Here is a 13,111-nt window from a genome sequence, read left to right as displayed (position 1 = left end):
TTCCAAATAAAAATCAGATTTTTTTGCGTGTGTTATTATTATCTGCCATTTCATCGTTGTCTTTGTCTGTTTGTGCGACGAATTAAATTACATGAGTGAGGCTGTTCTATGCATAAAACATTGACAGGAAAAAACTAAATCCAGCATAAAATAATTTATACTCCGGTACAGCCGGCGGCAGTAATGCACCTACGAGCTGGCTTCGCAGCCGCCATTATACACAGAGAAGAACAGGAGCAAGGCGAAGAAGAAGACGAGAAAGGCGAAAGGTAGCGTGTTTACATTCTGACCATCTAAGACTTTATTAGTTTCTGATTGATAGGATAGCTAGTACATTAGGTAAGATGTATACATTTTAGCGACGATCACTTAACTGTAGCTGAGCAGAATAATGAAATCCAGTTGCTTTGGATTACAGCTAGCTGCCTATTATAGCTGCCTGATCGGTTTTATCAGGCTAACGTTAGGTAAGGTAATGTTGCGTTAATGCGCTCGGTAAAATATATTATACATATACTTTGCAGCAACGGTCACGCTTAAACAAGAGACCTCCCAACTCATTGTTTACTGTAACGTTGCTTAACTTTCTGTGGCTTGTCGAAATATTCTCATAAAATAATAACTAAGGTTAGCTTGGGAATCTTACAGTAGCTACATGAAACAGACTTTGATTAACGTCAGCGAACGTCGATCCCTCATGCTACGTTTAAAATAGTGATTGTGAATCTCTTAGTATTCTTGGAACTTGGAACTAAGCTGTCATACTGAGAAACATTTCTTTGTAATTTAGAAATTGGTATTGTCTTCCTGTCTCTAATCAGCCACCTGTCTACTGGTTACTACTTATTATTTATTCGTCATTCTATATTTCAGTGCTGTTCATACTATTATATTGTCATATTGTATATACTGTATATATGTCATATCCACCTACCTCAAGTACTCAACACCTGCACCCAATACTAATTTATTCCAGCATCCTTTGCCCTATGCTCCGTGGCACTGTTTACATGTATGCATGTATGTGTGTATATCACATCCACCTCATACATAATATTAATAATGATAATAATAATTTACTCCTGCATCCTTTGCACTCTGCTTGTTGCACTGTTGTCTCGATCTGTCTACATTATTTTTATTTTGGTTTATAGTGTGTATATGTGTTCTGTATTCTTTAGTCTGTGCAATGTACGATCCAGAGTCAAATTCCTTGTATGTGTACACATACCCGGCAAATAAAGCTGATTCCGATCGTTATTAAACATGTTACACATTCGTACTTGTTGACATGCATAATTACATAAGCGTAGTTATTGTAACACGTTTCACCACATATTATACAAATAAATTGAAAAAGGGAAAGAAAAGAGAGAAACACTACTTTTAACCATGTTGACCGCTACACACTAAATATGAAGCACTACATGGTGAATGCACGGTATGAGCCGAGAGGTACCTCTCATTATCCCAAAGGAGATGATGCCATTAGTCCCAAACACAAAATAAGTTTGTGCGGTGTCTCATGAAACACTCCCTGGATGGGACAGTAGGCTTGTTTGCTGCTGTAGTGTTTGTGATTGCTTTCACATGACTCAAAAAACTTTAATCATCATGTGCATTCAAATGGATGTCTGAACAGAAGACATAATCATCTTTTATTTATGTCTTAATATTTTTACGAACCCAGGGATGGATCCTGGTCACCATTTAGAAACACTGCATCACAATGGTGATCACGATGCTGTGAATGTCTCCTCCTGGGTGTCGGTGTGTCCCAGAGGCCTCTGGGAAGTCCAGCAAAGGCGAACGTGTGAGGGGAGTCAACAGACTGTTCCTAATTCTGGAAATGACGCATGTATGATGCTTTCTTGTAACTTCTCTTCTTCAGTATAAATGATCAATTTTCAGTCCATGTTGTTTTAGAATAGAAATGTGTATAACAATCTGGCTCACATGACGGCTTTGTCTCTTCTAGCGCGTTCATCCAGGTACTGTCCAAGGTTGGGTTCCATGTGTCGAGTACGAGTGTGGCTCAGAGCTGACATGGATAGAGCAGAGAGTTTAGTATCAGAAAAGGGAAACGAGAAGCTGTCAGCCCAACCTGACCAGTCACTCACTGAGGTTACACAAGCAGTGGCCACGGCCTTCCCGAGGTGTCAGGACTCCGTGCTGCAGGTCCCACTGGGTGACTGGACAACACTGAGGCTAGGGGAGGGTCAGTGCGATATCACAGAAGCATGCGTGGAGGGGATGAGAGCAGGAGAGAAATGTGAGGTAAGAATGAAGTTAGGACTGATCAATAAATAATCTTAATCATTTGTCAACTCCTAGTGGCACAATAACAATGTACTAAAGATATATATATAAGATTCTATGCAAACTAAGTACAAACAGACTAAATCAATCATGTTTTTTTTGTTTTATATATGTGAAGAGGACAGGGTATTTGCAGGGTATCAGATATTTGCAATATCCTGTCATGGATTGAAAGCTTAGGGCTACTGGTAATAGATGTTTTTCTCTCTGAATAGTATTTGTGGTGTATAATCTAGAAAGTTGGGTGGACTAAAAGTAGATTTTTTTTTATGACATGGTCGTTCAAGATGATGCTGTCATGTCGCCTCAACACCTGAAACTGTGATGAAAAAAGTGTGATACAAAAGGTACTCTGTTACACTGTCAAAGGTTCTCTGAATACCTTTGACAGTGTAACTGTCACCCACATTTCTTGCATCCACTCAACATTTTCAGTAAGCTATTTTGTTTTGGTAAACTGTTTTGTCCAAGGTCACTGGAGACAATTTAGTTTCCATAGCAGAAAATAAAGCTTGTGAGGAAAGAAGGGTGAACTCAAAATGAAAAACACATAATCGTTGGATTGCAAGCTTACAAGTTACTAATAATATTTTCTTTTAGTCTTTATTTTTTCAAGCATGAGAAAGTATGCAGCCAGTCTAATCTTTATGTTTTGCTTCTCAGATACTGATTTCTCCGGTGACAAATGGTCCAGATGTCTCCGTTCCCCATCCTGCTGAGGAAAGCCTGCCTTTACGTGCGACAGTTGAACTCAAAGCTTTCACACCCGGCAAGGAATCCTGGGAGATGTCTCCTGCCGAAAAGTGGGAGTGGGTGAAGTCGCACAAAGAGAGGGGTGGAGTGAGATTCAGGAGCGGGGATGTGTGGGGAGCAGCGGACAGCTACAGTCGGGCCCTCAAACTTCTCATCACACTCTATGGCCATGTAAGAGAGGTGGAGAGAAAAGGACAAGAGCAGGGAGCGGAGGAACAGAGAGACACAGTTGATGAAACACAGCACCTTCCTTCAGCTAGTGAATTCAAAACCATCAAAGCAGAGCTCCACTCAAACCTGTCCCTGTGCCAGCTTAAACTGAACCAGCCAGAGAAGGCTAAGGCCAGTGCGGGTAAAGCTACTCAGCTGGAACCAGGTGGGGCTAAAGCCTGGTACCGGCTGGGCCAAGCCTGCCAGATGGTGAATGAGCTGGAGGAGGCCAAGGAGGCATTTAGGAAACTACTGAAGCTGCAGCCAGAATCGCCTGCTGCGTTGAAGGCACTTAAAAACATAGCAAGTAGAGAAAAAGAGACAAAGGCTCAGTTGGGACTTAGACTCAGCAAAATGTTCAGCTGAAGTTCAAATATGATTATTTTATTGCCAGATGTTGTCTGTAAAATTGTATGTTTCTTCTCGTGAATCACCAGTAAATGGAAGAGCGTCTACAGCCACTGCCTGAGCTCAGAAGTAACCCACCCCCCCATGCTGCAACTCTGTGCAGCTTGTGTGTGAGATACCTTGAATGTAACTTAAAAGTAAAAAACACGTGTCAAAAACTTATTTTGGCGCAATTGATGTAGAAGTGAGGAGGGCGTGACATCGTGGTTGTATTTATTTTAATAAGCCCAAAACGTTACAAATATTGCAGTTCTTACAGTCGGTCACAAGGTGTCAGACTTTACCGGCCACGTGCATACAGTCGGTGGTACGCATAGACTGTATGTGAGAAGGTGGTACGGGCACAATGGCCCGCTGTAGAGAGTAAACTTTGTGTGTGTGTTTGGGAGGCAAATCCATAGTAAGGTGTAGCAAGATACAAAATCGTTTTCTAAATCCTGGGTGGTACACTTTTTTTGACAAGCATGCACTACAGCTTTGACCCATAATTCACCATTCAGCATCAATAAAACTCACCTAAGCATTATTAGCACTATTCAGGATATAGACTGTTTTGAGCACGCACAAACACACAGACACACACAGATTTAGATTAATCCATATTCCAAATAAAAATCTACTTTGTAGATGCAAAATGCCGAAACCCGGGATCGAACCAGGGACCTTTAGATCTTCAGTCTAACGCTCTCCCAACTGAGCTATTTCGGCGTGTTAATAACGTAACATATCAGCTTTTAAGTACTCTGAAAAGGATCATTCACGTTACAATAATTTTATTTGCGAAAACATTCCCACAGAGACAACGCGGTAATATGTCTTCAGGCTATGGTGGTAACAAGGACGAAAAGCCGTGGAGCTTATCTAGTTCATAAAGTCTCAAACGTGACATTACTACGTTTTCACAGTCTGAACGGTTACACCCATTGTTAATGTACTAGTGTATTTGCGTCTTTATCGGTGGTCGATTTGAAAAGTAAATAATTACAACGTTGTATCCCCCAGGCCAGCGCCCTGCATAGCAGCTGCGCCGCCATTTATGTGTGTGATAAGCGGATGAATGAATAAGAGGCAACATTGTAAAGCGCCGTGTCCCATACATAGACTGTATTAAAAAAAAAAAGTCCCATAAGGTAGAAAAAACCTCATTATTTATGCAGTCCATTTACCATCTTAAGGGTTATGAGATGATAAACACGTTAAAAATGTAAAATACGTGGAATACCATATATTCCAACATATATATCGCTGACCAATCGCTGGAGAAAATAACCAGTGGTAACGGATCTTTTAGTATGCCTACAGTAAACATACTCAAGTGATTGGATTTCATAACAGGTTAGTTTTTATCATGTAGGACTAAGCAACAAAAGCAACTACTTGAAACTAGAGCTGGGCGATATTGCCAAAGATTTTATCACGTTAAAAATGTCGTACCATTTGATATTGATAATTATCACGATAAATGTCCAATCATTATTTCCTTTAGGTTTAAGGGCTGATTTTTGCTTTTTGAAGAAACCAGCTAACCAGTGGTTTTAAATTATTCTTTTTGGGCAGGACATGACAAACACTTGCCAAACAGTGGATCACTTAACAAGGTAGAACATCCAAAAAATGAAGATAAAATCTGAATTGGATGAATTTTTGAGTCCTTTTTCCTCAACAAAATAAACATCTTAATAGAAAAATTAAGTGCTACTTCGTGTGGGATTCAAGTGACTGAAATCAAACATTTATTGACGACACACTGAACATTTGTTATGTTGTTATTGAGGAAAAATATATTGCGATAATTATCATTATTGTTATATTGCCCAGCCCTACTTCAACCAAATATTTGCATGTTGGTTCTGCACCCTATGGTTCCACAAGAAAGAGGCACTTAACACCTAAGGCAGTCTATTCTTGAATCTTTGCAAAATATAAACAAAATGAAGATGGTATTGAGAAAACAGGGCATCACAAAGCCAGAACAAAAGACAAAGCTTTATTGTCATATGCACAACAAACAAGTTGATCTTTAAAATAAAACTTTTACTTTGCTGACAGTTACTGGGTATTTAAATTTAAAAAGGCACACGGTGTGACAGGTACAACCTTAGACAAGGCATGTCCAACTCCAAACAATTAGTCATTTCTTTTGACTCTTCTTTGAGGATAGTGTTTTTCTGCAACACAAAGTGTAGGCTCCCCCCAGTTGTCGTTTCCCTTAAATCTCCTGTAGTAATTGTCCTACAGTCCTTTTTTTCTTTCCATTTTCCAGTTGTCAGTTCCTCTTAGACTTGTGTGACTTTGTGTTGTCGGTGTGTGTCTGGGCCGCTGACAGCTGTCTCCATGCATCCACAATGAGCACCAGTGGTATGACGATCCACAGCACATTCATGAACACAAAGTAGAACCAGAAGTAGATTGGGTGTCCCAACTCACTGTGAGCATAACCATCTCTGTGCTCTGTGAAGAAGTACAGCACCGCTCCATACAGCTGACCTGGAATCAGATTATGTAGAGAGACCCTTCATGTAGCCTACATAATATGACGAACTAGATTAGAATCTGAGAACTTGTGAAGTGGCAGATTTTGTAGACCCTCTTACCTAATGAAATGATGAGTTGCAGAACAAATCTATAGGGCCTGTTAGTTAAGAAGGCAAACACAGCCCAAAAGCTAAAAGGTCCCCATAACCATGCAGTCACAGTCTCCATACAGACAGTGAAGTTATCCGCTCTAGATGAAAAAAGAAACATGCAGGGTACATTTTGTTACAACTTTGTTCCTTATTGTTTATGCCAAAGTTCAACATAGTGCAAAGATAAACTCACATTACATATCGGCTGTCTCCTTTGGAGTACTCTTTCCCTGTGAGAGAAAAGTATAAAACATATTGACTGAAAAAGCACTATCAGACTGCACAGTTTATACACTCAACATGTTTTTTTTCCCGTCTTGTTTGTACTCACACAGCTGTGACAGGAAGCTCTGGTCTCCAGGAATAATATCATAATACAGTGAGAACCAGCCCTCAATGACGCCATGGATGAAACCACAAACAGCAAACCAACACACAGCCAGACGCCTCCATGTCCCCAGCCTGCCGGTGGCCCCTTTCTGGCCGGTGATCAACCAGGTCACAAGCAGAAACACCCCAGACACAGAAAACAGGAACACCAGAATTTCAGACATAGATCGGTCATTGGCGACATAGGTGGGAATCAAAAGGTCCCGTGGCCAGTAGGGATGAAGAACTCCAGTTGCTGATTTGGCATCCATCATCTGTTTCAAGGAAGGATGACAGTCTTACGTCCTTAAAATGGATTGATTTCAACATTGTGAAATTAAAGATAATACATATAAGTCAGTTTAATTGATGAATGAGCGCTCCCTGCATTTTTCTTCATTGCAACACACTTATTTACATTTCTCACAATTTTATAAATTAAGTTATTACAGCTAAGGTTTTATTCAAGGTGCTCAATAGCAGACAAAAGCAATAAAAGTGTATTTTGTCCTTACCGGTGATGTTATGGATTGTGACCAAAATAGGCGTCCAGTCACACAGAGTTTAACTTCTGTTTTGAATAAGGAGTATTAAATAAATTCAAAAAGATGAATATCTTGGAGTTCCAATAGTCCACTGCTGTCTAACTACATGCCATATCAGTGCAGATAAACTCAAACCCGGAACTCACCGGAGTAGGGGGCGTTTACTTGTGATTGTTGACACCAATCAGACGACAGCATGCATAGAGCTAGCAGCACATGCGATCTGCTGGTCTGTTCATTGGTTCTTGATCTCGGAACATGAACGTTATCACCAATGACATTGTATGTTTTACTCCAAAAACCCGCCCCCTCTTTTTATGGTCAAATATATAAAAATGTGAACAGTTGGTGAAGGGTGAATTAGCTACGGGACATCACGTAACTACAATTGCATTTGACAGTTAATGTTTGCAATTAATGTTGACTACAGAGCACCATGCAGAAATGAGTGCAATTTGTATGTGAAAATGTACCTGGCAATAAACCTGATTCTGAGCAACATCTAAATGTAACCTCAAAATATATGCAGTTCTAACCGGCTGTAGATCCCTGGGATTTCTGGAGATCAATGAGACTAAATCATATCAATCAAGAACAAGACGTGATATTAAAAACAGCCTGAAAACAAACTAATAACTGCAGATAGATGAACACACCAGAAATTTCACATTGTTGAAAATATTAACTTGGTGCTGCACTGATAAAGTTGTGTTAATTTCCTCATCATAAAACTAATTTCTTACGCCAGACTAACGATGTCTTTATCAGAAGAGGAAAAGTTCTCCTCCCAAGCCGTGTCAGGGATTTATCCCTGCCGTGACCCGGATTCGAACCGGGGTTGCTGCGGCCACAACGCAGAGTACTAACCACTATACGATCACGGCGAGCTACTGGGAGTTATGCTACCAACCTCCACTGAAGGCTTTATGAAGCTGTGTGGAGTGAGAAGGCATCTGTCACGTATTACTACCTTATAAAGTCTATGATTACTACAAGTCTAGTGAAAAGCAGTCTGCCGTCAGAGACCTGGAATATTTTATGGTTAATCTATGTACAACAACAAATACTAGTAGGTTAGTTCGTTAGCAAGCTGACGTTAACGTGTTTGCTACATTAATTAATAACATTAAGTTATCGTTTATTATTATATGTAGAACAGCTTAATTGTTTTCGAAACGTCGTTATTATAATTGGCTAATGTCAAAGTAATTTCTAACAGTTACAGTTGTTGTACCTGTAACATTTAACCTTACATCAGCGAACGTCAAGTTTCACAGCGTTTCATGCAAGCTAGCCTTAGCTAAGATAAAATAAGCTAACTGTTAAGCTGCAGTCAGCGGAAATATGTTAGCTAAACTAACCGATTGTAGCCTACATCGTGGGTTGTACTGTGTATCTTAATGGTAGCTTAACTTTGTACTTAAGTTAAATTGAAGTTTACTTCAGATGGGACCCAGTAATATGAAAACACGCAAAGCGGTAACAGTCACGGATCAGCAGGCACACAGACATTTAAAAATGCTGTATGTGTGCATTGATGTATGTGTCCCATATGGTCTAGCGGTTAGGATTCCTGGTTTTCACCCAGGCGGCCCGGGTTCGACTCCCGGTATGGGAACAAATTTTTTGTTTAATGTTGATTTTAATGTATTTTTACACCGACTTCTTATAAAAGCATATGATTGATGAGCATACTTTTGTAACATCGTTACATGTCAGATCTAAACAAAATAATAATAGTGACGACAATAAGCATGCAGGATTTTAATTTACCGTTATTTACAGATATAGGCTACAGCCGGCTACAGCGTGCTTTGTCAGTATTGGTTGCCATGAAAATACTAAGAAATGACTTCAAATTTTCTCCTGTTAAACCTTCAAAACTGTAATACATATAACACTTTTTCGTTGTTTAACTGCAACGGGTATAATGGACATGTGATGTTAATCACGTGACGCATGTGTCACATGATGCTACACGGAAGCATTCAAGAACTATTATATCAATGCAGTGTATTTTAACGTTGAACAGCTGATTTCTAGTACAAACGACGGCTGTGTTAAACACTGTATGAGAAAGTATTTGAGCTAATACAAAAGTCGACATGGGTGTGACAGAATTGGAGGAATCTTCTCTGTTACTGGACGAAAAGCTGCTCCGTTTCATGGACCAGCTGGAGTTATTGGAGGAGAAACGAGCCACTCTCAACTCTCTCATAGAGCAGGTAGACAGAAAACCATGTAGTTTAACTGTACATTTGTTTTAGCTAGCTTACCACCGTGAAACACGTATCTCTGTTGTATGTGTGTGTGTGTGTTTATGAATGTATGATTATAAGTAATCCTTTTGAAATCGAGCAGAAACGGTAGTTTGTGTAGGTTAATTAAATGTTTGCCAAAAAATTCTACTTTGGTCTCTAAAATGTAACGATGTGCTGTTTTTTTGTAGTATTCTATGCTGGTAAGCTGAATATGTTTGGGTTTTGTACTGTAGGTCAGGCAAAACAAGAAAGTTAACTATGTCAGCTTGGGTTCTGGGAATTTTTCACTATTTTATAACTTTTTACAGAACAAACGAATAACCAACTAATCAAGAAAATAAGCAACGGATTAATAAATGATAAAAGCAATTGATAATTACAAACCTAAATGTTAAAAGTACTTTTTCTAAGAAAAGAATTCTCCCTAGAACAACTAACTTGAACTCTGCCCAAGTTGTTCTTCAAATGTGTGTCCTGAAATGTGTGTACATGCACACATCACACTGATGTTTTTTTGTTTGAAGGCGTGTCTTTTATCCTGTATCCTTTTCAATGACTTTAGCACCTATGTGTAATGTAAAGTTACAATTTTGTGTGTCCTGCAGGGATGGTTTTCCATATCCAAGGCTCGATATTCCATGGGAAACAAAAACGTCTCTGCACTTCAGTATGCAAGTGAGATAGAGCCACTGGTCCGTGTTCATGCTAGGTGAGTAAAAAGACATGTTTCACAGAAATAAGTGGTCCAAAGGTAAATTGTTGTCCACTGGAATTGAACAACGTCAATTAAAACAATGGTATGACTTGGATTTATGTGTTGCAGAACACTGGACAATGGTGAGGTGGATTTCTGCACAGAAATAGTTCAAAAGTGTAGTAATGAGGCTGAAAAAAATGCAAAGTCAATAGAGGATATTGGACCTCAAGAAGAAGGTGAGTCTACCATAGTACATGTGATGTTATAAAAGGATTGTTGTTTACATTTAGCATAAACTAATACATTTTTATATTCATTAAATGATGTGGTTTAATAGGGGTCAGGAGAAGAATCAAACCAAAAAAGGACATTGTAGAGAAAGAGACAAGTGAAGGAGCAAGTAGTGAGAAATCTCCTGAAGTAACTCCAGCAAGAAAGAGTGACCAGAATCCTCAGCAAGATCCACTGAAATGGTTTGGGATTCTAGTGCCTCAAACTCTAAAACAAGCACAGTCGTCATTCAAGCAAGGTATGATGTTGCAATACCCAAAGAGTCTATATTTTGTTTTGGTTTAACACAGTCAATAAACAGTTATATAAACATTTGCTCTGCTAATATGCACTTATTTTAGGATATAACCAAGATTAGGTCATCATTTTGATTTGATATGTACGTACTAGATACTGCTAAGGATAGATATTGCTTTCTTTCTTTCCACAATGTACTAAAAGACCCGTGTTTCTACATTTGTACACATTGCGTCCAATACATACATACATACAGTCCTGTGAAAAAGTATTTGCCCCTTTCCTGATTTCTTAGTTTTTTTGCATATTTATTACACTGAAATGAAATAAACTAATGCATTATTAAGATGTTATTGCAGATTATTTGCTATTCGCCTGCCGTTAACCTACATAACGTAATGGTTTTGTCCACCACCCATACCACCATAGGAAAAGCTTAGTCTTCCCTGATCTTGCTCTTTTAGCAACAGAAACGGCGTGGAAGGATGAACGCAAATAAGTGGAGATTCATAAATATATTTAAATTGAAAAATGCTAAGTTGATGTAAAAATGATGAAATACGAGTTATAAATTAGAGCTCCATATCCAGGTTTACAGATAAAAATCACTCTGCATTTCTTTGTGAATTGTGTTTTACAGACACGAGTTATGTGACAATTAAGGAGTCGCGTATTTGTGGATTTTGTGTGAAACTCTACGGTAGAAGAGTCTCAAAAGAATCCACACAAATAAGTAGAGATTCACAAATATATTTCCATTGGGGAAAAATGCTAAATTGATGTGAATTAAGCCATTTAATTGGAGAATGTGACAAAATACATACAAAATTTAAATTTAGATGAATAGCATTTACGAGCAACTACTGTAAGTGTAAAAAAACAAAAAAAACAATCTACATGACATGACACGAGACCACTGCCTCATCAGGAGTGACGTGTCATAGTTAGGTTTGGGAATAAGAACATTAAGTGATTTTATTAGTGAAAATGGTATTTCTATGCATATGTGCACAATGAAACCTCTGACTACTGGTATCACAGTTGTTAGTGTAGCCTACTTCCTCATCCAGTTTCTTCTCTCCTTTTTTCCCCTACATATAACAGTAGTAGAGCTGTCAGCTGAGATCGCAACCCTTCAGACGGCAGTTTTGAACACCAGACGGGAGCTGAAGCACAGCATGAAAGACAAACGCATTCTCCAGGAGAAAGCCACAGCAGCCCAGTTGGACAAGGTGGCAGACTAAGTGAGGCTAGGGATGATCTGAGAACAGCCCGTGGCCACAGAGAGTGACAGAATGGAGTCAGTAGATTATGCTTCAGGGTCAGTTGAAATCAACAGTGATCCTAATGGTGGATTATGATCTGGAGATTACAGATGTACCAGTTCCTACTGGAAGAATAATTGGTAATAGATTATGTTTGATCTTGTGCTGTATGTGGCCGGTTTGAGATGGATCTGTTTGTAGTTGTGTTGTCGAGTGTTAAAAATTAATTTATAAATGTAAACAGAACCTGTTTAAATATTTTCAATAAATGGTCACTTTCCCACAAGTCACCCTTTATGAACCATTTATGTTTTTAATAATGACTGTATTCATTCTAAATAATTAACTAAAACTTATAGATCAATTATAAGCCATTAATAATAACAAGTTGTCGGTTGCCAGGTTGTGCAAAAGTCCTCTGACCAGAGTTGATTCGTTTAACTAATAATGCTGTTGTCAAACATTGATTTGCATATTGATCAGTATTAAAACCAGACTTTTTTTGTTGATGTTTACTTGTTTGTTGCTGTTAATTTTGTTTCTCTCTGTTTCTTTTTATTACATACAATCGGATTATTATTCGGTTCACTCAGTAAGGATATTTTATCGCAACCTGGCAACCCAGACGTTCTCGTTAATGGCTTATATCTGATTTGTAATGCATCATTAAATTACCTAAATCATTAACTCTATTTAGAGAGTGGCACCAAATTGTCTTTCATGTAATGTTAGTATTCTGTTTTTTCCCCCGAAGGAATTTAATATTAGCCTACAAAAGAGAGAAATAATAAAATTTAATGTTTACATGTGAGTAGGCAACACCTGCTGTTTACTTACTGAACAGACTCTGTTTTAAATGCTATTCACAGTACTGAAATCCAGTCTTATGTGCGAATGTTATTGCAAGTATTATATCAGAGTAAAACGGCCTCCACTTTTTATTATAATGGAACGATCATGATTGAAAAGATTTGATCGAGCGCCGCCACCCTCAGATCCAAGCTGCTCGACTGGGGACAGCCGAACATTACCGGGAACTGTCGAAACGGGAAACGAAACTCCCGTTTATTGTGTGTACTTCCTGGTCCAATTATAACACTGTCTGCGTGCCTCCATGAAACACACCGCT

At 38.8% G+C, this 13,111-nt stretch overlaps 3 protein-coding genes and 3 non-coding genes across 8 annotated transcripts; 3 read left to right on the top strand and 3 right to left on the bottom strand.

Moving 5' to 3' along the window:
* The first annotated feature begins 211 nt into the window (after window positions 1–211).
* On the top strand, window positions 212–4,216 carry fkbpl (FKBP prolyl isomerase like). The gene is made up of 4 exons (XM_038739699.1): window positions 212–269; window positions 1,691–1,858; window positions 1,979–2,277; window positions 2,983–4,216. The coding sequence occupies exons 2-4, from the start codon at window positions 1,693–1,695 to the stop codon at window positions 3,646–3,648; spliced, it is 1,131 nt and encodes a 376-aa protein (XP_038595627.1). The 5' UTR covers window positions 212–269; window positions 1,691–1,692; the 3' UTR covers window positions 3,649–4,216.
* Window positions 4,217–4,325: 109 nt separating this feature from the next.
* On the bottom strand, window positions 4,326–4,398 carry trnaf-gaa. The gene has a single exon. It is a non-coding gene; the product is annotated as a tRNA-Phe (tRNA).
* A 1,258-nt stretch (window positions 4,399–5,656) lies between these two features.
* On the bottom strand, window positions 5,657–7,372 carry LOC119919289 (EBP cholestenol delta-isomerase). 2 transcript variants are annotated; one of them, XM_038739700.1, is made up of 5 exons: window positions 7,202–7,372; window positions 6,649–6,961; window positions 6,511–6,547; window positions 6,285–6,415; window positions 5,657–6,177 (listed from the first exon to the last, which is right to left on the bottom strand). In XM_038739700.1, the coding sequence occupies exons 2-5, from the start codon at window positions 6,959–6,961 to the stop codon at window positions 5,957–5,959; spliced, it is 702 nt and encodes a 233-aa protein (XP_038595628.1). In that variant the 5' UTR covers window positions 7,202–7,372; the 3' UTR covers window positions 5,657–5,956. The 2 variants fall into 2 exon arrangements, with proteins under 2 accessions (XP_038595628.1, XP_038595629.1); XM_038739701.1 differs by having other exon boundaries at window positions 6,649–6,992; window positions 7,202–7,365.
* A 671-nt stretch (window positions 7,373–8,043) lies between these two features.
* trnah-gug lies at window positions 8,044–8,115 on the bottom strand. Its single transcript has one exon. It is a non-coding gene; the product is annotated as a tRNA-His (tRNA).
* Window positions 8,116–8,777: 662 nt separating this feature from the next.
* trnae-uuc lies at window positions 8,778–8,849 on the top strand. The gene has a single exon. It is a non-coding gene; the product is annotated as a tRNA-Glu (tRNA).
* Window positions 8,850–9,151: 302 nt separating this feature from the next.
* Window positions 9,152–12,272, top strand: ccdc115 (coiled-coil domain containing 115). 2 transcript variants are annotated; one of them, XM_038739703.1, is made up of 5 exons: window positions 9,152–9,456; window positions 10,098–10,201; window positions 10,316–10,425; window positions 10,527–10,718; window positions 11,825–12,272. In XM_038739703.1, the coding sequence occupies exons 1-5, from the start codon at window positions 9,337–9,339 to the stop codon at window positions 11,959–11,961; spliced, it is 663 nt and encodes a 220-aa protein (XP_038595631.1). In that variant the 5' UTR covers window positions 9,152–9,336; the 3' UTR covers window positions 11,962–12,272. The 2 variants fall into 2 exon arrangements, with proteins under 2 accessions (XP_038595631.1, XP_038595630.1); XM_038739702.1 differs by having other exon boundaries at window positions 9,179–9,456; window positions 11,822–12,272.
* The last annotated feature ends 839 nt before the right edge of the window (window positions 12,273–13,111 follow it).

Source organism: Micropterus salmoides, unplaced genomic scaffold (genome assembly GCF_014851395.1).
Source record: "Micropterus salmoides isolate LMB-PRFRI ecotype aquatic unplaced genomic scaffold, ASM1485139v1 Ms_hic_scaffold_2651, whole genome shotgun sequence".
NCBI lineage: Eukaryota > Metazoa > Chordata > Actinopteri > Centrarchiformes > Centrarchidae > Micropterus > Micropterus salmoides.
Note: the sequence above shows the minus strand (reverse complement) of the source record. Positions and strands in the feature narration are given on the sequence as shown.